General features: G+C 44.0%; 1 protein-coding gene across 1 annotated transcript in view; it reads left to right on the top strand.

Annotated features, from left to right (window-relative positions):
• LOC137370623 (protein unc-13 homolog B-like) overlaps positions 1–25,429 on the top strand; it is a 783,931-nt gene that overhangs the window by 555,632 nt on the left and 202,870 nt on the right. Inside the window, exons 12-15 of the mRNA XM_068032730.1 lie at positions 9,734–9,812; positions 13,844–13,918; positions 15,486–15,705; positions 17,629–17,856. Of these exons, the coding sequence (XP_067888831.1) occupies positions 9,734–9,812; positions 13,844–13,918; positions 15,486–15,705; positions 17,629–17,856 (602 nt within the window). The remainder of the gene's footprint in view (positions 1–9,733; positions 9,813–13,843; positions 13,919–15,485; positions 15,706–17,628; positions 17,857–25,429) is intronic.

Raw genomic sequence — 25,429 nt, forward strand, 5'->3', positions numbered from 1 at the left:
AGTTCTTTATCCATCTAGCTAGTACACCTTGGACCCCATGCGCCTTCACTTTCTCCATCAGCCTACCATGGGGAACCTTATCAAACGCCTTACTGAAGTCCATGTATATGACATCGACAGCCCTTCCCTCATCAATCAACTTTGTCACTTCCTCAAAGAATTCTATTAAGTTGGTAAGACATGACCTTCCCTGCACAAAACCATGTTGCATTAAATTAGAAAAAAGGCTGATTTTAAGGGGATGCGAATGGAACTAGGGAAAATAAACTGGAAACATTTGCTGACAAATAAACTACTGTCGCAACATTGGGAAACATTTAAAACAGTGATCAGTAGAGTCTAGAACAAATATATTCCACTTGAAAGTAAGAACAGGAGGAAGTAATGCCACACCATAGAAGAATGAAGAAATAAGGGCAAAATTGACACTAAAGAAATAGGCATACACTAAAACAACAAAGGAGAGGATAACAAAAGGGAATATAAAAAGGGTAGGAAAGAAAATAAAGGCAAAGCGAAATTATAAAATTAAATTATCAAGGAATATAAAAAGGAATAGTATAGGATAGTACAGGCACTTAAATAACAAAGAAAAATCAGAATAAGAATTGGCCCACGATGGAATACACACGATAAACTCACAAGAAATGACAGTGATCAGGGAAACTAATATGTTGGACATGACATTAGAAGAAGAGGTCAAAAAAGATATAAAAGCACTTAGGAGAGACAGAGAGGAGATAACTGATAAGCTAACCAAATATATTGAGGATATAAACCATTGAAGTGGGGGGAGAAAAGAGAAATGTAGTAGTAATAGGGGATAGCATTGTTAGGGGAATAAATACTGTTCTCTGCAGCAAAGTTAGAGAGTCCTGAAGGCTGTGTTGCATACCTGGTGTCAAGGTTAAGGACATCTCTTCTGGGCTGGAGAGGAACTTGGAGTGGGAGGGAAAGGATCCAGTTGCTGTGGTCCACGTAGGTACCAACGACATAGGTAGGACTAAGAAAGAGGTTCTGCTGAGTGACTATGAGCAGCTCAGGGCTAACTTAAAAAGCAGAACCATGAAGGGTTCTGTGGCAAAGAGGTGGGGGAGGTGGGAGCTGGAAAATGGAGGCGGCAGGAGCCATTCATGGAACCTGACGCTGGCATTGCCAGGCCTAATCGTCCTGGCAATAGGGAAGCTCCGTGGCGGCCCCTCCGCTGCTGTGCGACGGGACCCGAGTTTGCATATTTAAATTACATCTTTGCTTTAATTAAGATGTAATCCGCAGCGATCTTACCTTCAGTTCCCGATCTTCAACGCAACGTGCGTCACTCATGCGCCTTCAGTTTCCAGTCCAGGGAAAGCTGGCACCACCAAGGTGGGGAAGGGGTCAACTCTGAATTCTATTGTTTATGGGGGGGGAAGGGGTCAACTCTGCATTATGTTGCACATGGAGGGGAAGGGAACAACTCTGCATTCTGTTGCGTTTGGGGGGGGGAAGGACCAATTCTGCATTCTGTTGCATTTGGGGGGGGAAGGATCAACTCTGCATTCTGTTGCATTTGGGGGGGGAAGGATCAACTCTGCATTCTGTTGGGTTTGGGGGGGGAAGGATCAACTCTGCATTCTGTTGCGTTTGGGGGGGAAGGATCAATTCTGCATTCTGTTGCATTTGCGGGGGGAAGGATCAACTCTGCATTCTGTTGCGTTTGGGGGGGAAAGGATCAACTCTGCATTCTGTTGCATATGGTGGTGGCGGGGTAAGGGGTCAACTCTGCACTATGTTGTGCTGTTTGCAGGGCTGGTAGCTTTTAAAAATGGTGCCAGCAGCTGCTTCTTCATCAGGTGACGCCGTGAATGGCGTTGCCAAGACCGCCCCACCACGTGATTAGGGGTAGCGGCCGCCGTGCATATGCTAAGAAGCCACCGGACGCAAGCTTGCGGTGGTGCATCAGCGCGGGGCCTGTGCATGGTGGCCGCCATTTTCTTCACCTGCCACCGCTCCCGGCAGTGGGAGAACAAGATCCATCCCGATGTTTCCATTTGCAAATGAGACCAAAACTAAGAGCCATAATTACAAGTTAGCCACTAATAAATCCAGTAGAGAATTTAGGTGAAACCTCTTTACCCAGTAAGTTGTTAGAAACTGGAACTCTCTACCATAGGGACTATTTGAAGCGAAAAGCATTGATGCATTCAAGGCGAAGATAGATGAAAGTTCTCCTCCAAGTTACACGTCATCCTGAGTTGGAAATGTATCACCATTCCTTCACTGTCACTGAGTCAAAATCCTGAAAATCCCTACATAACAGCACTGTGGGTGTACCTACACCACACAGACTGCAGCGGTTCAAGTAGGTGCTCACCATCACATTCTGAAAGGCAGTTAGGGATGGGCAATAAATTGCTTTGCCAGTGATGCCCATGTCCTGTGAAAGATATAAAAAAGATAAACACCTGAGGGAGAAAGCAATATGTTAACTGAAGACAGGTGGGAGGAGGCTTGTGTGAAGCATAAACACCAGCATGGACCTGTTGGGCCGAATGACCTGTTTCTGCAGTAGCACTTTGTATGAAAGGAAGAGACTATGGGTTGTGCAAAGAACTTGAAATAGCATGTCCAGGAAGATGTGGCACAGGTTTGTGACACACTTGATGGGTCTCATAAGGAATGGGCAGATTCATCTTTGTCGTTTTCCTGCTACCAACACACTTTTTTCTCATTTTTGACTCAGAATAAGGGAGCTGGGTAACTATATTAGAGTCATAGAGTCGTACAGCGCGTCCATGCTGACCATAATGCCTATCTATACTAATCCCACCTGCCTGCATTAATTCCATATCCCTCTATGCCTTGCTCATTCAAGTACCTGTCCAGATGCCTCTTAAATGTCGTTACTGTTCCTGCCTCCACCACCTCCTCATATTCACTCAGCTGTGAACTTACTTCCATTTAGCTGACATTTGTGCTTTCAGTGAAACATTTTTCAACTTTAAAAGGAGCTTTATTGTTTCTTCTACAGCCTTCCCCACCCCATCTCTGCATTATAGCTGCCATTATACCATATCAGTGGTGGGAGGAAAGGGTAGTGGGCAGCACTGGTTTAACTGGGATCACAAAATCAGAGCTAAAGTTATATGTGCTGCAACCTCACAAGCGACACTACTCCTAACTTGCTGACATCACCTACAGTATCACCCAACCACTCTTTTAAATTATTTCATTTGCTATTTCAGGTTTCCTCAGTATTACTAAAATATAAAAATTTAATTTAAACTTCATTTCAGATCACCTGTTGATATTACAGTAGTGTTTTCCTTAATTTCCACTTGGCTACTGTTCCTGTTTTGCCTGTTTAAAGTTTATTATTGGTGTAATTTCTATATGAAGAGATACAGAGAGATTGGCATTTTACATTGAGTCCTCAATATTGCCGTTTGGTTTAGACTAATGAAAATTTATTAATGGAAGAAGATCTAATGACTGTGAATACTTGCTCTCACTACTGACTGAATTTCTGAAAATTAATAAATTGACACAATCTTTTTAAACCAGAATAATCACATTCATTAGATATGCAGTGTATTCCAATATGACTCCCGTAAGTTGCACTTAGTGAATTAGTGGGGATAACAGCCACGGTTACAGAGACAGCTCTGTTCTCCCATAAATCATCCACGCAGTGCTGTATGCCCTACAATAATGCGGGTACAATGAAATGCTGTACAGTGAAAGCATCACGTCTACTTCCTCGATAATAGCCAATGACCTTTTTATGGCAAGATAACATCTGAACACAAACTGAGCACAGTCCTTTTATCTTCATGAAGGTCATAGCTTTGATATGAAGAGTCTTGATGACAATATGGGTCCCATGTGTAACTTCCTGCACTCAAATGAACCCTGGCACCTGGTGGAATTTGCAAACCTGATGCAGGCAATTTTTCCTTTCTACAGGAAATGTCATAGAGTCATTCTGGCACAGAAGGAGGCCATTCAGCCCATCAAGTTAATGCAGGCACTCTAAAGCAATCCAGTCAGTCCCATTGACCGCTTTATCCCTGTAGTCTTGCAAATTTATTTTCATCAAATGCCCATCTAGTTTCCTTTTGAAATCATTCATCATCTCCACTTCCATCACCCTTGTAGGCAGCAAGTTCCAGGACATTACCAATCGTTGCATTAAACAGTTCTTCCTCACATCCCCCTGTCTTTGTGTGATCAGCTAATGGGAACAGCTTTTCTTTGTCTACCTTTTCTAAACCTTTCATAATCTTGTACCTCTGTTAAATCTCCCCACAATCAACTTTGCTCCAACGAGAAGAACCCCAGCTTCTACAACCCAACCTTGGAACTAAAATTCCTCATCCCTGGAACCATTCTGGTGAATCTCCGCTGCACCCTCTCAAGGGCCCATGCATCCTTCCTAAAGTGTGGTGACCAGAACTGGATGCAATACTGTAGTTTACTTCAGAGGAGATGGTGGCGTAATGGTAACATCACCGAACTAGTAATCCCGAAGCTAATGGGTTCAAATAGCAGCTGGTGGAATTTAAATTTAATTAATTAATAAAAATCTGGAATTGAAAGCTAGTCTCAGTAATGGTGCCATGAAACATCATCAACAGGTTACGGACCTGAAACGTAGCCGGGATTTTACCGAGCTCCCGACATCGGGCTCCATGGCGCGGGGGGCGTGCTGGAAGATCGTTCTGGCCCCGGCCCGTCACGGAGCCCGACTCCAAGAGTGCTGGGCCCAATCTACCTGGCGGCGGTGAGACACTGTGGCAGCCACACCCACCCACCGCTAGGCAACAGAACCCGGATTAATGTATTTAAATTAATGAAATGAATACATTAAATCAAATCATCAGCAATCTTACTTTCGGGCCGCGATCTTCCAAGTGGTGGCTGGCACTCAGGCGTCTTCACGTTCCCGTCCAGGGAAAGCAGTTGCGACCATGGTGGAGAAGGGGGGTACTTATGAGTTTTAGTGTAGTGGTGAGGAGGGAGAGGGCTCTAATGCAAATTACTAGTGGAGTGGAGGGGAGGGTGGGAAGGGCAGACTTCTGCACTTTGATCAGTTTTCAGGGGGAATGGTCAAGTATTGAAGGTAAATGTTCTGTGGGGGGGGATGTTGAATTTAATTGTTATTGGGGGAGATGGGGCGATAGAATTATCAGCTGTACGTTATGGAGGGTAGCCCTTTAATAATTTAAATGACCCAGTAGGTCTGGCTGCACTGGCGCTTGTGCACAGGCAGCTGATGCCATTACTGACGTCGGAGAGCCCACTCCCTCCACATGATTTGGAGTGGCGGGGGTGGGTGGGCAGCCCAACTGGCTCATTATCCTGGGCCATCACGAAGCACACGGCCCGCATATGTAGGCTGCCATTCTTTTCGCCCGCCGCCGGGAGAAGAAAATCCAGACTGTTAACTCTGTTTCTCCCTCCACTGATGCTGCCAGACCTGCTGAGTATTTCCAGCACTTTCTGTTTTTATTGCCTCTCTCTATCCCTTCTGCTAAGGTGCATCACTTCACCCTTCTCTGTATTAAATTCCATCTGCCACTTGTCAGCCAGGAAGGGTTTTTTTCTTGGGGTGGAAACATCCAATAGCAAGAAATGTTGATGTTTTGGTAATCTGCACTTCTATGGAAAACCATCCCTGATCCAGATATTACATTCAGGGGTTTATGTTGCCCGTCTTGTGAAACAGAAGCATTGAAGTCGGCTCTCCTCTGAGATGTCCATGTCATCGAGGCATTCTTTCCCAAGGCCAGTGAATTCATTAGTTTCCCTTTGGAAAGGAGCCAGCATCATAAAAGAGCACTCCACCTCTACCACGGGGCAGTATCCCCCAGAGTATTGTTTCACATGGTCATATGTGCCCCTATTTCCAATGCATTTGTGAACAGAAAATCCTACCACTCCATGACTATATAGCTCTGTGAGGTAATCTATAGGTCTGTGAGTACAGGAGCAGAATTCCCATTTGAAGTTCCCGTCATTCCTTCATCTTATGGCAGCCAGTAGTGTCAGAATTATTTGCAGAGACACAGAGACTGGAGGGACAGCAGCTGTGGGACCAAAGATATGCAATGCAACCATGGTTGATGACACCACTTTTTAATGGAAAGGCAAAACCTGAGGAGAAATACAATGTGCCACATGCTGGGGAAAGGTGTGACTCAAATACACCATTGGATTCACAGGAAGAAGTAATTCAGATACTTGGGCAAAATGAGGGAGATGCTTCAATACCACCCAGCCAAGATCTGTTCCCATGTGAGGACGAAATTTGCTGGGCTGTGCATAAATGCTGTGTAACCTCTATCCATGTTTCCTCAGGCATCGCATTAAAAAAAAAACCAGCAGAATGATTACAGCACAGAAAGAGGCCATTTGGCCCATCCTGTCCATGCTGGTTCTCTGCAAGAGCAACTCAGCTAGTCCCACTGCCCTGTCTTTTTCTGCAGAACCTCCTTTAGCAGTACCTTCAAAGCAGTGGCATTGAAAGGGTAGTTCTCGCCTCTAGTCTGCTCCCAGCCTTTGTTCCCTTGCAGTTAAGGACAGCTTTAAGGGTGACATTTAGAGTTGCTCTTACCAGATGATCCAGCCCCTGACACCAGTGTTGCTGACACTACATTATCTTTCTCATGAAGCATGGATAACTTTACTCTCCAAATTATTCTACTCTCTCAGCTAGAGTTCTAGGCCTGTTGGTAAAAAAAAAGGATTTTTCACCTTAATTTTTTTGGTTAGAATACACATATCATTAATAAATGCAAATAGTGCACTGTTCTGAATATGTAAGTAACTTTTTTATTTGAATCCTAAGATTCAGCGTCAGAATCTGACCTCTTTTGTAGGATACATTTGCATTTATATGTGCTGGAAATGCAACCCTATAATTTTTTATTCATTCTCACAATGTGGGTGTCCCTAGCATTTATTGCCCATTCCTACTTGTACCTGGATACACCTGAATGGCTTTGTTAGCCCACTTCATAGGGCAGTAAAGAGTGAACCAGATGTATGGGACTAGATAGGCCAGACTGGTTAAGAGGCCAGGTTTCCTTTCCTAAAGAACCATTTGAATTTTTAAGACAAAGCAGTAGCTTCATGGTCACATTTATATTGATACTAACTTTATATTTCCAGATTTATTTAATTGCAATTCAGTTGAGTGTGGTGAAAATGTGGAACTTGCTATCACCTTCTCGAGGACCATTAGGGATGTATAACAATGGGGGCCTTCCCAGCAATGCTCACACCCTGTGAACAAATAAAAAAAACCTACAAGGAGTGGTTGAGGCAACTAGCATAGATGTATTACAGGGAAGCTAGATATGTATATTGTTACGATCCCGTTAGGGACCTTGTTTTAAAAAAAAGTCGAATTCCCAGTTATTACTGAAAGAATTACATCACAAGATTCCATGTTTTAAACAAAAAAAACTTTACTGTACAAGAGTTAAACAAAGCAAAACACGACTAACTTAACACTACAATTTGAAAATACTTTCTGATGATGAAATCTTTTGCAGTTAAAAGTCCCAAACTTCTGCCAGTTGCAATAGGTTGGATCTCCCAGACTTTTCAAAAATCAATATTTCTTCGGTCCCTTTCACCCTGGATGTCCATAGGTAATGTGATTTCTGGTGATTCTGTGGCCCTTTCGCTCCTCCGCAGGTTTCGAATCTCAAAACAGGTTCATATCTCCACAGCCTTTCGCTGTATTTCTTCAGACAGCAGGCATTCACACTCCCTTTCTCTCTCCAGCTGCCCTTGCTGGGAACCTTCTTTACAGCCTCAGCCTGATGGGTTCTCTTTTCACAGCCTCCTAGAGGCTACAATGTGATGGTTCATTCCTTACAGCCTGTTTTCCTCCAGAAAGTGTGGTAAATGTATTTGGTCCTAAAATTCAATACTTTATTGTCCTTCTCCAAATGGCAAAGACCAGAAGTCTGGTTTCCCAAAGCTACTTGGCCTTTCCATTGTCCCCAGGTCTTACCACCTGCTGGGTCCATTTGTATGTTCTCAGTGGCTGACTCCTTGTTTTACAACCCAAACATTTGGGAGGATGAAGCCCATTGTTCTTCAGGTATTAGTGCTATAGTCTCTGTTATTTAGAAAACAGCCTTTGTTCTGTTCCCTCTGTTGCCCTGGTAATCTTCTGCAGAGTGGAGTTGAGGCCAGCTGACCTCCTGGACTCCATCTTGAACTATTAAAAATCATAATTTTTAAGACATAATCATGTTATAAGGTCCAGCCTTTATAACAATATGACGGAAAAAGGAATAGAAGGATCTATTGATAGAGTGAGATGAAGTAAGGTAAGGAGGCTCATGTGGAGCATAAATACCCTCAGAGACCTGTTAGGGCTGCGGGTCTTTGAGAGGGTGCAGAGGATATTTGGCTCCAGGAATGAGTAACTACAGGAATAGCTACAAGTTTAGGTTGGAGAAGCTGGGGGTTTTCTCCCTGGAGCAAAGGGGATTGAGGGGAGATTTGATAGTGTACAGGATTATGACAAGTTTAGATAAGGTAGGCAAATAAAAGTTGTTTCCATTAGCTGATGGTAAAAGGAGGAGGGGACACAGATTTAAGGTTTTGGGCAAAAAATACAGGGGGGATGTGAGGAAGAACTTTTTACATAGCGAATGGTGATGACCTGGAACTCACTGCCTATGAGGGTCGTGGAAGCAGACGATGAATGATTTCAAAGGGATGGGCACCTGAGGGGATTGAGCGGCGGAATGGGACTGATTGAATTGCTGCTCTACAAAGAGCCAGCATAGACTTGATATGCCAAATGGTCTCCTTCTGTGTCGTTATGACTGAATGGCCGGAATTTTATCTGGGAGACAGGGTCTTGAGCTTGGCAAAAGCGTCGCTAAGAACGCCCCTTCTGTGGGAGGCCTGCCAAATCAAGTGCCAATTAAGCAATTAACTGGCCAACGACAGGCCTTCCACAGGATCAAGGACCTGGTGACAGAAGTCCCGCCCTTTGACAGCTGCCAGTCAATCAGAGGCCGGCAGCTCTTTTAATAAGCAGCACCACTGTGGAGGTGATGGCTGCTACCAGTGCACCCACCCGAGGCTGAGGAGTGGCACTGGACCCAGGCCACAGGTAGGTCAAGGCAGGAGGGGTCTTGCGGGGTGTGGGTTGCGGGCGAGGAGGACAAGGGGTGGCGCTCCTTCCCGCTGCCAAGTCCCTCATTCATGCCTTTTAATGATAGCACCCCCCTCCCACCCCACCTGGAGCTAGCAAGCAACCTTTACTTTCTTTCTTGCTATACTCCCCATGTGGTGACAGGCCTGCCCACTGCTTGGCTAATTGTGACAGTGGCAGCATGAGGCTCTTAATTGGGCATTATTACCCACTTAAGGGCCTCAATTGGCGAGGCCAATTTCAGCGGACCTAATTTCAGCAGAAGCAGGAAGGTGGCGGTGTCCCCCCATCACCATCCCACCCGATTTTCATGCTCTCCCCACCTCCAAACCCACCGCATAAGAGTGCATAAAATGCCCCCCATGACTCTGTGCTGTAAATTACATGTAATTCAATCTAATTCCCAAGCTATGTGGTAGGATTTGAACTCTCTTTCTCGATATTATTAGTTCAGGTCTCCTAATTATTAGTCCAGTAACATAGCCACTTAACTACATTATCACATATTCATAACTGACTTTCCAGAACCAAAGTTATAAGTCTGTATCCTGTTGGTGTCTTTTCTAGAACTGGAGGCGGGCTGTACGGTATTGACAGTATGCCAGACCTGCGAAAGAAAAAACCCATCCCCCTTGTTAGCGATCTGGTAAGTCACTTTTTTCTCTCCCAGATAATCGTCAATATGTTGCAGGATGTGTTAGGTGCACTTTTGTTAGATTTTTTTTTACTGCCATTGCTGATACTCTCTGCTTTGTTTTTCTTTGTTGCTTAACTGTAGGTGGGGTCAGGATTCTGAGATAACAGGAATAATTTGCTTGACATTAAGCTAAGATTTTTCTCTATGCGCTTGTGGGCAGCTTAAGGGACACCTTGTACCTGACAGGAGATTGCTTGTGCAGGAATTGCTACATAGGTAGATAGTGTGCTTGAGTATCTGGCAGTACCTTACCGGTTTCTGTTCATGATGTCACTTGTTTAACACTGCTGTAATTTTACAGCAGTGACTTCTTTCCCTTTTTTGTGACAGAATCATTTATTATTCTTTCAGCTACCTGAAGCTGTTTTGTTTATGTCTGTACACCAGCTCTGGTACAAAAGTCTAGATTTGGCATCCTCTTCAGTACCTGTGGGCTTGGTGTCCTTTCTTTGTGGCCTATTTTAATATATGTCCTTGTACTTATTACCACACTTATTTACAAAATCTGTCAAATAAATAAAAATCAACTTGTTTAGTTTGCTATAGTCCCACACAATGATTTGTGTACGACTGCTCATACAGCTCTGTAGCTAGTACTACAGGCTTTAAAACTGTTTTCAAATTAATATATATAGTTTTAATCTTCAAATTAATAGTATCAGTAATGAGAAAAAACTAGGTGATTTCAGGTAATTTTAGGAAAACAATGAGGACAAAATTGATGTGAAAATACTAACAAACTATCATTGTGTTTCCATGGATCTGCAATGGAATGTCCAATACCCAAGTTAGTTGTGCTTAGTCACAATTTTAATATCTTTCCCCTCAATAAAGATTAAATAATAATTTTTTCTGTAACTTTGGAACATGTTCTGATGATTGGTAGAAAAATAAATATATGCATGTTGCAGATTCTATTCCAAAGCCTCATAAGTTTAACTTGTTAGGGAAATTGGCTAATATCAAGTGCACAAACAGTTCGCAGAAGGATATATTGCAAATAACTGCAGTGACATAACTATATAACAGGAAGATGACAAGTACACTTGCTTACTGAAGAACGTCCTTATCTAATAAAACGGATGAAGAATTTTATCTTTTGGATCCCAAAATGTTAATTGTAAAGATTGTCACTTGTCTAATTCTAATTTACTGCTTTCTTCCAGTATAAAAATTAGAGGGAATAAAGGCCAAGATTTAAAAGGAAGTGGGTTAAACAAAAGAATATTTTAAAAACTATAAAAAGAAACTGCTAACTTTTTAAAAAGCAAAGAAGTAAAAGGCTGATACAAAAAGAAACATTGTGAATGCTAAAAATCTGAAATGAAAGGTAAAAATGCTGGAAGTTCACAGTAGATCAAGCAACATCCAAGACAAAATTAGATTAACTTTTTAGGTCGGACACTTGAAACATTAAGGCGGTATAGTAGCGTAGCAGTTATGTTACTGGACTAATAATCCAGAGGCCTGGATTAATGATCAAGAGACATGAGTTCAAATCACACCATGGCAACTGGGGAATTTAAATTTAGTTAAATAACTCTGGAATAAAAAGCTAGCATCAGTAATGGTTACCGGATTGTTGTAAAAACCCATCTGGTTTACTAATCTTCTTTAGGGAAGGAAATCTGCTGCCTTTACCCAGTCTGACCTACATGTGACTCCAGACCTACAGCACTGTGGTTGACGCTTAACTGTTTTCTGAAATGGCCCAGAAAGCCACTCAGTTGTATTAAAAAAAAAGGGCTCACTACCACCTTCTCAAGGGCAATTAGGGATGGGCTATAAAGGCTGCCCTTGCTAGTGACGCCCACATTCCATGAATGAATAAAAAAGCAATGTTATGCTGAGCTGAATATTGCTTACTTGCATTTTTAAAGCAGACTCCTAATAGTCTGAAACTGTTTAACAGATTATATTGATTTAATAATTCATACTTTGTTCTGTTGATTCTGTATTTTTTTAAACCTTTGCAAGAAGTTTTTGCCAGTTAAAGAATTGAAATGTTGCTGGTCGCAAGAAGAAATAGTTTTTCCATCTTGTGATTTCAGAAATATAAAAGTCAATTATTTGACCTTTTCAGTTTCTTGTGAAGGTGATTTTTTTTAAAAAGGAATGATTCTAATTCAATAAGAAATATTCACCTAAATTAGGAACATGATTTAATAGATTGTAAAATTGAGCAGGTCGTAAATCAAGCATCCAACCCAAACCCACCCGTTCTGTCAGAGCGGATCAGGTTAAAATCGGGGCTATAGTTTCTGAAATGGGTACATTCTAGTATTGAAGTGGTAAAAATATAACATGATTGCTGTTAGCATTAGAAGAGCTGAACTCTGCAATAACATATTGTAATTTTTTTGTATGCAAACATTCCTTTTGTCCAGGCCATGGTAAGTGGTACTATAATCTCCCCAATAAACAAAAAAGGAGCTTTATGCTTGTTGACTCTCAACCTTCCACTTCTTTGTTTCATCATACTTTACAGCATTTCCATGATAGCTTCCGCTCCTGCAAATGATTATTTTAAAACATTTAAGACAATTGAACCTTATATACAAAGCTGATTTCTGTAAAGGATTCATGGAGTAGAATTTTATTGCTGGTGATAAATCATAGTGTCAGTATATGTACTGCTAGTTCTTCTTCAACAAAGCAGTAGTTTCATCCCATCCTTCATTAGCAAAGCTGTATGTTTACCATGTGGGCCATGAATTACCATATTTACACTCCGATGCATGGAGCATGGGTAAATTCAATTATGTAGCTTAAAAGATCACGGAATTTTGAGTATAAATGAGTTCACATGTAACTACAAAATGCCCAAACCTCCACAATCTTTTATGGCCATCTATTGATCTTTCGACTGGAACGCATCTCTGCTGATAAAACTGGTCACAGTCCCAAATTACAGAGCCTCATTTTCAATTTCCTACAATTGCGCTAGCTCAGAGACTCTTAATATTACAGGTGCAGTAGAAAACTCATTTTTCTAGTTGTATTGCTATGTTTAAAACTTTTCTTCAATGAGACCTGCACTGTATTTTCTGTTTCTCTTAATCCATTTTTCTGGCATAAGTATAAATCACCATAAAAATTGAAAAACTTCCCCACTTGCAGATTCTTGACCATGGTTGGCTAATGTGTATGATTGATGGTTGAATTAGTTAAAACTTTAATTTTTATACTTAAAGAAGGAAGAGTGAGTTTGGCCCTTTCCTTGGACCCCACTGAGGTACCCCCATTTTTACATTTTACGTTTGGGCATATTCTAATTACAGTGGCAGAGCATTATGGCATAATTTGAGATTGGGAAAATGGTCGTGGGAATGGCTGCATTTTTAGGACTAACTTCAAAGATGTGCCCATGAAGCAAATTCAAGGCATTGGAGATTTAAAATTGGGGGTACCAACTTTTTCTTTTTTATGCAACAAGGGAGCTGGAGTGGGAGAGAATTTCTACTGAGCTCCCGTGACTTCTTCATGAGCAGTTTCTAGCAGTAGCTACTGGGTAGCATTCAGGAGTGAGAACCTACGCTGTGATATTTTTCCCACCACTTAGCATCAAAGCCAGGCGTAGCACCCTTCTACACATTAGCTGGGATCAGCAAACATTGTCGATTCTGTGACTTAGAGCAAACACTTAAAGGGAATTTACCAACCAAAAAAGAGATAATGTCCTTAATTACACCAATAATACTATTATTTTCTCAGGCACTTTTGTATTCAAAGAATATCCTTTACAATAATCATGCAACTATAAGGTTCACTCTTTTAATAGTACAGGTCAAACATGTCTGTGGATTTTATTTTACCTTAAACAAATTCACTATTTTTACTTTACATGTATGTGGTTATTGGTTTATATTATGCAAATCCACATTTAATTTAGTGAGTTCCTTCTGCTTCATGTTTTTTACTATGTTGAAGAGCTGCATTAAACTTAAATCTATAATATTATACCTGGTTTCATATTACAGTCACTTGTGCAGTCAAGGAAAGCTGGCATTACCTCTGCAATGGCTACTCGCACCTCCCTAAAAGACGAAGAGCTGGTAAGAACGGTGTAGGCGAAAAATATGTTAGTATTTTTCATTAATAAAAACAGAAAATGCTGGAAATACTCAGCAGGTCTGGCAGCACCTGTGGAGAGAGAAATAGAGTTAACATTTCAGGTCTTTGACCTTTCACCAGAACCATTTTCATTTCTACTTTCACTTTGTTATCTGTTTGAACACAGTGGGGGTAATTTTACCTTCCAAAAACAGGTGGTTATTGTTTGGGTGTGTGCTTAAAAATCTGAAACAGGAACCCGCTCACCTCAAATCTGCCCAATTGCAGTTTTAATGGAGGTGGGATAAGGTTCGGGCGACCAGTCCACACACAGGAGGTGGGTGAGGTATTGAAACCTTTTAAGGAGGCTGTGTGCCTCCATTTTAACTGTGTTCCTACTTTTAACCAGAGTCAGCCAGGTTTCGGGAAACATGCAGGTAAAAGGAAGAAAGAAGAGCAGGATCCATAGGATAAGTGCCTTCACGACACTGCTTGTGAGTCATGAGGAGCAGGAGTGTTTCCTCCAGGCCCGGCAAGCTTACCTATAAGCACTGTCCCCCCCACCCCCATGATCTATCTGCTCCCCCAGCCTCTAGCCACCATCTGCATTCCCCCTGCGTAATCTTTTATGCTCCCCCCAACATCTGCTCCCTCCTACTACCATCTGCTCTCCCCCCACTCCCCACTGCCAGGACATATGGGAAACACATATTTCTGGGTTTCCCATCCAAAACTCCACTCACACCAAACGTGACTTAGGAAGAATATCGCAGCCAGTATTTCTACACGGCTGCGCACATTTTATGCTTTAATAATGTAAAATTCATCAGTAGATCACATAGTTTAGGTATTTAATTTTTAAAACATTGCTTGCTGTTTTGTTCGCTGTTAAAAATAAATGTGGTGGTGTGGCAAGTCAGAAAACCCATTCCCCTCTGGAATGACGAGGAGTGATCCTATCCCCCACATGCAGGTTTCTTGCAGGAGAAATATATTCCAGACAAGTGTAAAGTACTATGCATAGGAAGGAAAAAATAGAACACTTGCTGGCTACCTGCCAAAGGTTGTGTACCCTGGCGGTTATTTGTTTTCTCTGACTCTGTGATTTGTCAAGTGAATGTGGCATGGACGCAATGGGCCGAATGGCCTCCACCTGTGCCGTTATGTCTCCATAGCTTCTTGTTTGCATGCACCACATGTCAAATTCCTGGGAATACAGTGGAGTAAAATAACTTAAATGGGAATGGGGAAGGTAAAAGATGGATATGATTTAAAAATAAAAGAATTTTTTTTTTTACAGATTTATACAACATAAATGTATTATTGCTGCCATTCAACCAAAGAGTATTTCCTGGCATTGTTCCTTTAGAGGACAAACACCCTATTACCAGTGATGCCTCTGCAGCACTTTCAATAGAGCGAGAGTACAATTACAACATGACAAGTACGCATAAACAGTTTGCATTACAAATCTGGGTATCGGAATAACTGAGAAACCTGCTGGGAGGATCATGCAGATTTGTAATATATCATGCAGATTTTTAGTAATGTTTACATTTGTCTCTGCAGAAAAATCATGTTTATAAAAAGACCCTCCAAGCCTTAATCTACCCTATCTCGTGTACCACACCCCACAATTTTGAGGTCTGGACCGCCACAACGCCTACATACTGCTATGAATGTGAGGGCTTACTATGGGGCATTGCTCGTCAGGGAATGCGGTGCACTGAGTGCGGTGTGAAATGTCATGAAAAGTGCCAAGACTTACTAAATGCAGACTGTTTACAACGTAAGTCTGTCCGCTGTGTGTTTACTTATTTTGTAACATGTTTCCATTCATTTTCATTCACTTCAAATGTTAACCTTTCATTTGCAGTCAAGCACTATCCACAATCAGACCTCTGCTGAATCTATAAATCTTCTTTTGACAGTTCTCTGTGACTGTGACCATGACACATTATCCCCTTGTCCTTCTTGACATCCCTGCAGCCTTTAGTTGACCACACCACATCCCTCTTCCATTGTTCAGCTTGGTGGAATTGTCCTTGCTTGGTGCTGCAATTTACCTAACTGATTCTAGCCAAAACACCTGCTGCATTGGTTTCTTTTTCTGCCCTCATACCATTCTCTCCGAAGTTCCCCAGGTATCTATCCTTTGCCCTCTCCCCTTCATCAGCTACATGTTGCCCCTTAGCAACATCATTCAAAGAACCTGGGGTCAACTTGGGAGCTGATGACACCCAGCTCAACCTCTCCACTATTCATTTCTACCCCTTTACTGCATCTGTGTTGTCAGACTGTTTGTCCAATATCTGGTCTTAGATGAGCTGCAATTTCTTCCATTTAACCATTGGAAAGACCAAAACCATCGTCTTCACCAACCACAAATTTCCTAACCTTGCCACTGATTTCACCCTCCTCCCTAGCCACTGTCTCAGGCTGAGCCAGACAGTTCACAACCTCGGCATCCTATTTGATGCTGAGCTCAGCTTCTGAGCCCAAACCATCTTCATTCAAAAACTTCCTACTTTCACCTCAGTAAGATTGTGTGCCTCCATTCCTTCCTCAGCCATCTGCTGCTGAAACTCCAATTCATGCGTCTGTCACTCCAGACTAGACAATTCTAATGCTCTCCTGGCCAACTTGATATATAGTGTACATTCTGTAAACTTCAGCTCATCCAACCAAGTCTCACTCGCCCATCATTCCTGTCCATACTAACCTAAACCTACATTGGCTCCTGATCCCCCATTCGCCCATCATGCCTGTCCATACTAACCTAAACCTACATTGGCTCTTGATTCCTCACTCGCCCATCATGCCTGTCCATCCTGACCTAGACCAACATTGGCTCTTGATCCCCCATTCATCCATCATTCCTGTCCATACTGGCCTAGACCAACATTGGCTCTTGATCCCCCAATGCCTCCAAATTTAAGATTCTCCTGCTTGTATTTAAATTTCCTTATGGCTTTTCCCTTTTGTCACTTTCCCCAGCCCTACAATCTCCACCCCCACCCCAACTCAAACTGTCTACTTCTCTGACATTGGCCTCTTGTGCATCCCTACTGCCCCTACACCCACCATGAATGGCTGTGTCTTTAGCTGCCAGGCCACCTCTGCAATTGCTCAGCGTCACTTCTCGCCCTTTTGGCTAAGATCAAGTGTGTGTATGTGTTGTGTGTATAATTCCCTCCCTGAACTCCTTGGCTTCCACCTCCCTCTGCTCCTCCAAGACACTCCTCAGAGTCCACTTCTAACCAAATTATTAGTCTCACATAATAGCTCATCCTTTGCTTTACGATCTATTGCTGATTACACCTCTACAATGCAATTTGAGACATTTTCCTTTGTTAAAGGTACTAGTTAGAAGCATATTGCTGTTCTCAGTTCAATCTGTCCTTGTATGTACCAGCCAAAAGCACTTGGACTAATGTTCTAAAAGAACAACAAAAGGAAAAAGAAAATAGAGGTAGAAAGGGAAATCTTTGATACACAGGGGAAAGATATGAGAATTGAGTTACTTTCTGATACAATAGTGTGAAATCTATAAAAAGAAACTACTCTAACGTGGTTATCCTAGCTTAGCATATACAATGCATCAAGCTTTTCCAGCTGGTCAATCGTCACAGTATAGGAAATTTAGTAAAATTTTTTCACAGCCATTTTACCGTATTAATTTAAACGGTGTTTAAATGCTTCCTATAAACAGGTGCAGCTGAGAAAAGCTCCAAACATGGCGCGGAAGACAGAACACAAAATATTATCATGGCAATGAAAGACAGGATGAAGATCCGAGAGCGGAACAAGCCAGAAATCTTTGAGCTGATTCGAGATGTCTTCGGAGTGATAAAAGTTGCACATGCACAGCAAATGAAAACTATCAAACAAAGTGTACTTGATGGAACATCTAAGTGGTCAGCAAAGATTACTATAACCGGTACAGTGTCAAAGTTATCAATACCTTATACTTGATGGACCAGGATCTGTAAACATAAATATGTTATCCATGATGCATTTTTCCAGTGATTTCAAATAAAGGCTAGAAGTTCCAAAAGATTCTGGAGATTTAGGTTTGAATCTCCACTGCCAAGATTCCCAGCAATAATGTGGACAGAAATTTCCCACAATGGCTACATGCCAGTGACAGTAACTAGCTCTCACTTCATAAAATCGTAGAACGGTTACAGCACAGAAGGAGGTCATTCAGCCCATTGTATGAATGCCGGCTCTCTGCAAGAGCAACTCAACTAGTCCCACTCCCCTGCCTTTTCCTTTAAAGCTCAGTTTTCCAATTCTCTTCTGAAAGCCACCGTTGAATTTGCCTCCACCTCACTCTCAGGCAGTGCATTCCAGATCCTAACCACTTGCTACATAAAAACGTTTTTTCCACATGTTGCCTTTGGTTTTTTATAATTCCATCTTAAATCGGTGCCCTCTGATTCTCGACCTTTCCACCATTGGGAACAGTTTCTCCCCATCTACTCTGTCCAGACCCCTCATGATTTTGAACACCTCTATCAATTTCCTGTCAACTTTTCTCTAAGAACAGTCTCAGCTTCTCCAGTCTGTCCATGTAACTGAAGTCCCTCATCCCTGGAATCATTCTCTTAAATCTTTTCTGTACCCTCTCCAATGCCTTCACATCCTTCCTAAAGTGTGATGCCCAGAATTGGACACAATACTCCAGTTAAGGCCAAACCAGTGTTTATAAAGGTTCACTATAGCCTCTTTGCTTTTATTTATTGTGCCTCTATTTATAAAGTTCAGGATCCCATATATCTTATTAACCACATTCTCAATCTTCCCTGCCACCTTCAGCGATCTGTGCGCATGTACCCCAGGTCCTGCACCCCTCTAGAATTTGCATCTTTTATTTTGTATTGGCTCTCCTTGTTCTTCCTACCAAAATGAATCACTTCACACTTCTCTGCATCAAATTTTATCTGTCACATGTCCGCCATTCCAACCGCCTATCACTCTCCTCCACACAGTTCACAGTACTTCCAAGTTTTATGTCGTCTGCAAATTTTGAAATTGTGCCCAGAAAACCCAAGTCAAGGTCATTAATATAGATCAAGAAGAGCAATGGTCCTAACACCGACCCCGGGAAACCCCACTATAAACCTTCCTCCAGTCCAAAAAACAACTGTTCACCACAACTGTCTGTTTCCTATCACTCAGCCAACTTTGTATCCATGCTGCTCCTGTCCCTTTTATTCCACGGGCTTCAACTTTGCTTACAACTCTGTTATGAGGCACTTTATCAAATGCCTTTTGGAAGATCATGTACACCACATCAACTGCATTACCCTCATTAGCCCTATCTGTTACCTCATCAAAAATCTCAATCAAACTAGTTAAACACAATTTGCCATTAACAAATCAATGCTGGCTTTCCTTAATTAATCCACATTTGTCCAAGTGACTGTTAATTTTGTTACTCTCCCAACCTGCTCACTGGGATCTCAACTGTAGATCATTGGCTCTGTTTCTGATAAGATTGTAGTTGTTATTTGTTCTTTTCTGAAGGGGCAGAAAGCCCTTTTTGCTCTTGGCCATTAAATTACTTAAGCAAATACATAGAAGAAAATCTAATGTGGATGATCAGAAGCCCATAGTGAGCACATTTTATTTTCCATCCATTTAAATTAGTGGATGAAAAATCAGATGGTCTTCATTACTTTCTATCTCATTTTTATCCTTGCACTTCCTTTATGCATCAAACTATTATTTAATGCATAAACATAGAAGAGGAACCTGCCTCATCCTCATCAAATGCTGAAAGTAGTTCACTTACACTTTTGTCATTCAGATTGGATTTTGATTTTCATTGTTCAACCCCCACTACAGACTTGAGCCCATAATCAATGCTGACACTTTAGTGCAGTACTGAGGACGTGCTGCATTGTTAGACTTTTCAGGTGAGATATGGAATTGCAGAAAGTTTAAGGCACAGAAAGAAGCCACATGGCCCATCGTGTCTGTGCCGGCCGAAAAACGATCCACTATACTAATCTCACCTTCCAGCATTTGGTCCGTAGCCCTGCACATTACGGCACTTGAGGTGCATATCCAGATTCCTTTTAATTGAGTTGAGGGTTTCTGCCTCGACTACCCTTTCAGGCAGTGAGTTCCAGACCCCCAACACCCTCTGGGTGAAAAAGCTTTTCCTCATATCCCCTCCAATTTTTCGACCAAAAAAGGCTCCTTCTGCCTGCTCAAATGACCTTAAAAGACCACATGCCACTATTTGAAGAGCAAGGGAATCCTCCCAGTCTGCTAGTTAGTTGAGGCTTTACATGACTAATTTGCATTAATCTTCCCTCTGGTAGACGATGTTCAGTTACCACTGATGCAGTGTATAGTTGAAAGTAATGTAGAAAGTGTCAAGTGGTTGCAGATATAACCTGGAAAGAATAAGAGGTTACAACATAAATCACCCAAGGTAGTCTTTAAAAAGAAATTGGGAACTGTGCACACTGAGCCCCTTGCTTATATACTGAACAACTCATAAGAGTCAGGGAATGCTCCCGTGGACTGGAGGAAACCTCATTTGCTTGGCTTCTGTTCTAGGCATGTTGCTAGGAGGAACCTAGACAGAGAAGGGGTTATTCGAGTCTCTCAACATGAATTGTGGAAAAGGTCATGTTGTACCAATCTGGTTGGCTTTTTTAAGCAGGTTTCCAGGTTGGTGGATGACGGTAGCTCGATTGACATAACATCCTTGGATTCTCAAAAAGCTTTTAACAAGGAGCTGAGGAGAGAGCGGCCAAAGACTTTGGTGACGGCAGTTGTGCTCTCCTCCTCCCCGCCCCCCGCCCACTGACTCCCCGCTTTCACCCCCCCAGCTCTCTTCCCCCCCCCCCCCGCTTGCATTCTCTTCCCCACCCAGCTCGCTCTCTTCCCCCCGCCCGCTTTCTCCCCCCCGCCCGCTTTCTCCCCCGCCCCCCGTCCATTCTCTCCCCCCCGCCCGTTCTCTCTGGCCACTCGCTTCCCTGAACCCCACCCGCTCTCTCCAGCCACCCACCCGCTCTCTCCAGCCACTCGCTTCCCCCCCACCTGCTCTCTTCTCCCCACCCCCCCCGTCCCACTCACACCCCCCCACCCGCTTTCTCCCCCACGCCCGTTCTCCCCGCCCCCCCCCACCCCGCCTGCTGTCTCCACACCCCCCACCCACTCTCTCTGGCCACTCACTTTCCCCCCCCCCACCCCGCCCGCTCTCTTCCCCCACCCCGCCCCCCCGCCCGCTCTCTTCCCCCACCCCGCCCCCCCGCCCGCTCTCTTCCCCCACCCCGCCCCCCCGCCCGCTCTCTTCCCCCACCCCGCCCCCCCGCCCGCTCTCTTCCCCCACCCCGCCCCCCCGCCCGCTCTCTTCCCCCACCCCGCCCCCCGCCCGCTCTCTTCCCCCACCCCGCCCCCCGCCCGCTCTCTTCCCCCACCCCGCCCCCCGCCCGCTCTCTTCCCCCACCCCGCCCCCCGCCCGCTCTCTTCCCCCACCCCGCCCCCCGCCCGCTCTCTTCCCCCACCCCGCCCCCCCGCCCGCTCTCTTCCCCCACCCCGCCCCCCGCCCGCTCTCTTCCCGCCCCCCGCCCGCTCTCTTCCCGCCCCCCGCCCGCTCTCTTCCCGCCCCCCGCCCGCTCTCTTCCCGCCCCCCGCCCGCTCTCTTCCCGCCCCCCGCCCGCTCTCTTCCCTCCCCCCGCCCGCTCTCTTCCCTCCCCCCGCCCGCTCTCTTCCCTCCCTGACCAGCTCTCTTCCCTCCCCCGCCCGCTCTCTGCATTTGTGCATGTTCCAGTACAGCGCCACCATGTGGTTGCACTGTCAGCAAATGCAGCCTAAATGTAATGTTTTGCATGTGGGAAAGGTCAGTGCCAACCATGTGTATACCATGCAGAGGTCTTAAAGGGAAAGAGAAGGAAAGAGACAGAGGTGTTATAATGCATTAGTCTCTGAAGGTTCATGACCAGTGGCATGAGGATATAGCAAAATTAAATAGATTATTAGGGCGTATTGCTCAGACAATCCAACATAAACTAAAAAGCATATATAGTCCTTGTAAAATTCTAGTTTTGATCTTCTCACATGATGGGTGATATGGAGGTTCAGAGGAGGCTTGATGGATTGATAACCAGATTAAAAGTCCACGGTCATCGTGATGGGTTTTGACAGCTGGATCATTTTACTCTTGGCAAACAGAGCCTTCAGGGAGATTTGATTCAGGTCTGTAAAATAATGAATGGACTACTCTGTGCCCATGTGGATATACTAGTTGAATTAGATTGGTTAGGAAGGACCAGGGAATTGCACTGAAGAGGGTGCAGAGGAGTTTCACCCGGATGTTGCCTGGGCTGGAGCATTTCAGCTATGAAGAGAGACTGAAAAGGCTAGGGTTGTTTTCCTTAGAACAGAGAAGGCTGAGGGGAGATATGATTGAGGTATACAAATTATGAGGGGCATTGATAGGTTAGATGGGAAGAAACTTTTTCCCTTAGCGGAGGGGTCAATAACCAGGGACATAGAATTAAGGTAAGGTGCAGGAGGTTTAGAGGGGATTTGAGGAAAACTTTTTTTCACCCAGAGGTTGGAATCTGGAATGCACTGCCTGAAGAGGTGGTAGAGGCAGGAACACTCACAACATTTAAGAAGTGTTTAGATGAGCACTTGAAAAGCCATAACATACAAGGTCAAGTGTGAGAAAATGGGATTAGTTAGGTGCTTGATGGCCGGCACAGACACAATGGGCCGAAGGGTCTGTTTCTGTGCTGTATAACTCTATGATTCTATGATGATGACTCTATAAGTATAAATTGTAGAAGCATAGAACTATGTTAGATGTTAGAATTTTGTTTTCTGCAAAGGGTCATCGACCTTTGAAACAAGTGCCAGCTTGTGCAATAAGTGCAGATTTGCTGCAAGTCTTCAAAAAGGAAGTAGATGAATTTCTGGATGTGGCTGATTCTGTATAAAAAGGTAGATGAGGTGTTGCATCATGTGCCTCATTGTTAGTGTGGTCTTTTGGAACTTGTTTTTATTGCATTTAAGGGTCAGAGAGGAATTTCCCAGTTTTTCCCCCTGAATTGGCCCAAGGTTTTTCATCCTTTTTTCTGTCTCTCCCAGGATATTACGTGACTGTGGTTGGGTGAGGGGGCAGTGGTGATTTTTTTTTTAATTTATTTGTTTTCATGGGATGTGGGTGTCACTAGCCAGGCCAGCATTATTGCTCATCCCTAATTGCCCAAGAGAAGGTGGTGGTGAGCTGCCTTCCTGAACCGCTGCAGTCCATGTGGGTAGGTATGCGGGAAGGGAGTTCCAGGATTTTTACCCAGTGACAGTGAAGGAACGGTGATATAGTGCCAAGTCAGGATTGTGTGTGGCTTGGAGGGGAACTTGCAGGTGGTGGTGTTCCCATGCATCCGCTGCCCTTGTCCTTCTAGGTGGTACAGGTTGCTGGTTTGGAAGGTGCTGCCTGAGTAACCTTGGTGCGTTGCTGAAGTGCATCTTGTAGATGTTACACACTGCTGCCACTGTGTGTCATGGTGGAGGGATTGAATGTTTGTGAATGGGCTGCCAATCAAGTGGGCTGTTTTGTGCTGGATGGTGTCGAGCTTCTTGAGTGTTGTTGGAGCTGCACCCATCCAGGCAAGTGGAGAGTATTCCATCACACTACTGACTTGTGCCTTGTAGATGGTGGACAGGCTTTGGGAGTCAGGATGTGAGTTACTCGCCGCAGGATTCCTAACCTCTGACCTGCCATGGTATTTATATGGCTAGTCCAGTTCAGTTTCTGGTCAATGGTAACCCCCAGGATGTTGATAGTAGGGGATACAGCAGTCGTAATGCCATTGAATGTCAAGGGGAGATTGTTAAATTCTCTCTTGTTGGTGATGGTCATTGCCTGGCACCTGTGTGGCACAAATGTTACTTGCCACTTATCAGCCCCAGCCTGGAAATTGTCCAGGTCTTGCTGCATTTCTGCATGGACTGCTTCAGTATCTGAGGAGTCGCGAATGGTGCTGAACATTGTGCAATCATCAGAGAACATCCCCACTTCTGATCTTATGATTGAAGGAAGGTCATTGATGAAGCAGCTGAATGTGGTTGGGCTTAGGACACTATCCTGAGGAACTCCTGCAGTGATGTCCTGGAGCTGCGATAATTGACTTCTAACAACCACAACCATCTTCCTTTGCACTAGGCACAATTCCAACCCGCGGAGAGTTTTCTTCCTGATTCACATTGACACCAGTTTTGCTAGGGCTCCTTGATGTCATACTCGGTCAAATGCTGCCTTGATGTCAAGGGCAGTCACTCTCACCTCACCTCTTGAGTTCAGCTCCTTTGTCCATGTTTGAGCCAAGGCTGTAATGAGGTCAGGAGCTGAGTAACCCTGGCGGAACCCAAATTGTGCGTCACTGAACAGGTTATTGCTGAGCAAGTGCCAGTTGATGGCACTGTTGATGACACCTTCCATCACTTTACTGATGATTGAGAGTTGACTGATGGGACGGTATTTGGATGGGTTGGACTTTTTCTGCTTTGTGTGTACAGGTTGTACCTGGGCAATTTTCCACATTGCCGGATAGATGCCAGTGTTGTAGCTGTATTGGAAAAGCTTGGCTCGGGGCGCGGCAAGTTCTGGAGCACAGGTCTTCAGTACTATTGCCGGAATATTGTCAGGACCCACAGCCTTTGCAGTATCCTGTGCCTTCAGTCGTTTGTTGATATCACGCGGAGTGAATCGAATTGGCTGAAGTCTGGCATCTGTGATGTTGGGGACTTCAGGAGGAGGCCGAGATGGATCATCAACTCAGCGCTTCTGGCTGAAGAATATTGCAAATGCTTCAGCCTTATCTTTCGCACTGATTAGATTTTAGATTTAGATTAGATTAGAGATACAGCACTGAAACAGGCCCTTCGGCCCACCGAGTCAGTGCCGACCATCAACCACCCATTTATACTAATCCTACACTAATCCCATATTCCTACCAAACATCCCCACCTGTATTTCCCTACCACCTACCTATACTAGTGACAATTTATAATGGCCAATTTACCTACCAACCTGCAAGTCTTTTGGCTTGTGGGAGGAAACCGGAGCACCCGGAGAAAACCCACGCAGATACAGGGAGAACTTGCAAACTCCACACAGGCAGTACCCAGAATCGAACCCGGGTCCCTGGAGCTGTGAGGCTGCAGTGCTAACCACTGTGCCACTGTGCCGCCCCAGTGATGTGCTGGGCTCCCCCATCATTGAGGATGGGGATATTTGTGGAGCCACCTCCTCCAGTTAGTTGTTTAATTATCCACCATCATTCACGGCTGAATGTGGCAGGACTGCAGAGCTTAGATCGGATCTGTTGGTTATAGGGTCGCTTAGCTCTGTCTATCGCATGCTGCTTATGCAGCTTGGAACGCAAGTAGTCCTGTGTTGTAGCTTCACCAGGCTGACACCTCATTTTGAAGTATGCCTGGTGCTGCTCCTGGCATGCCCTCCTGCACTCTTCATTGAACTA

The sequence above is a fragment of the Heterodontus francisci genome, chromosome 1 (assembly GCF_036365525.1).
Source record: "Heterodontus francisci isolate sHetFra1 chromosome 1, sHetFra1.hap1, whole genome shotgun sequence".
Lineage (NCBI taxonomy): Eukaryota > Metazoa > Chordata > Chondrichthyes > Heterodontiformes > Heterodontidae > Heterodontus > Heterodontus francisci.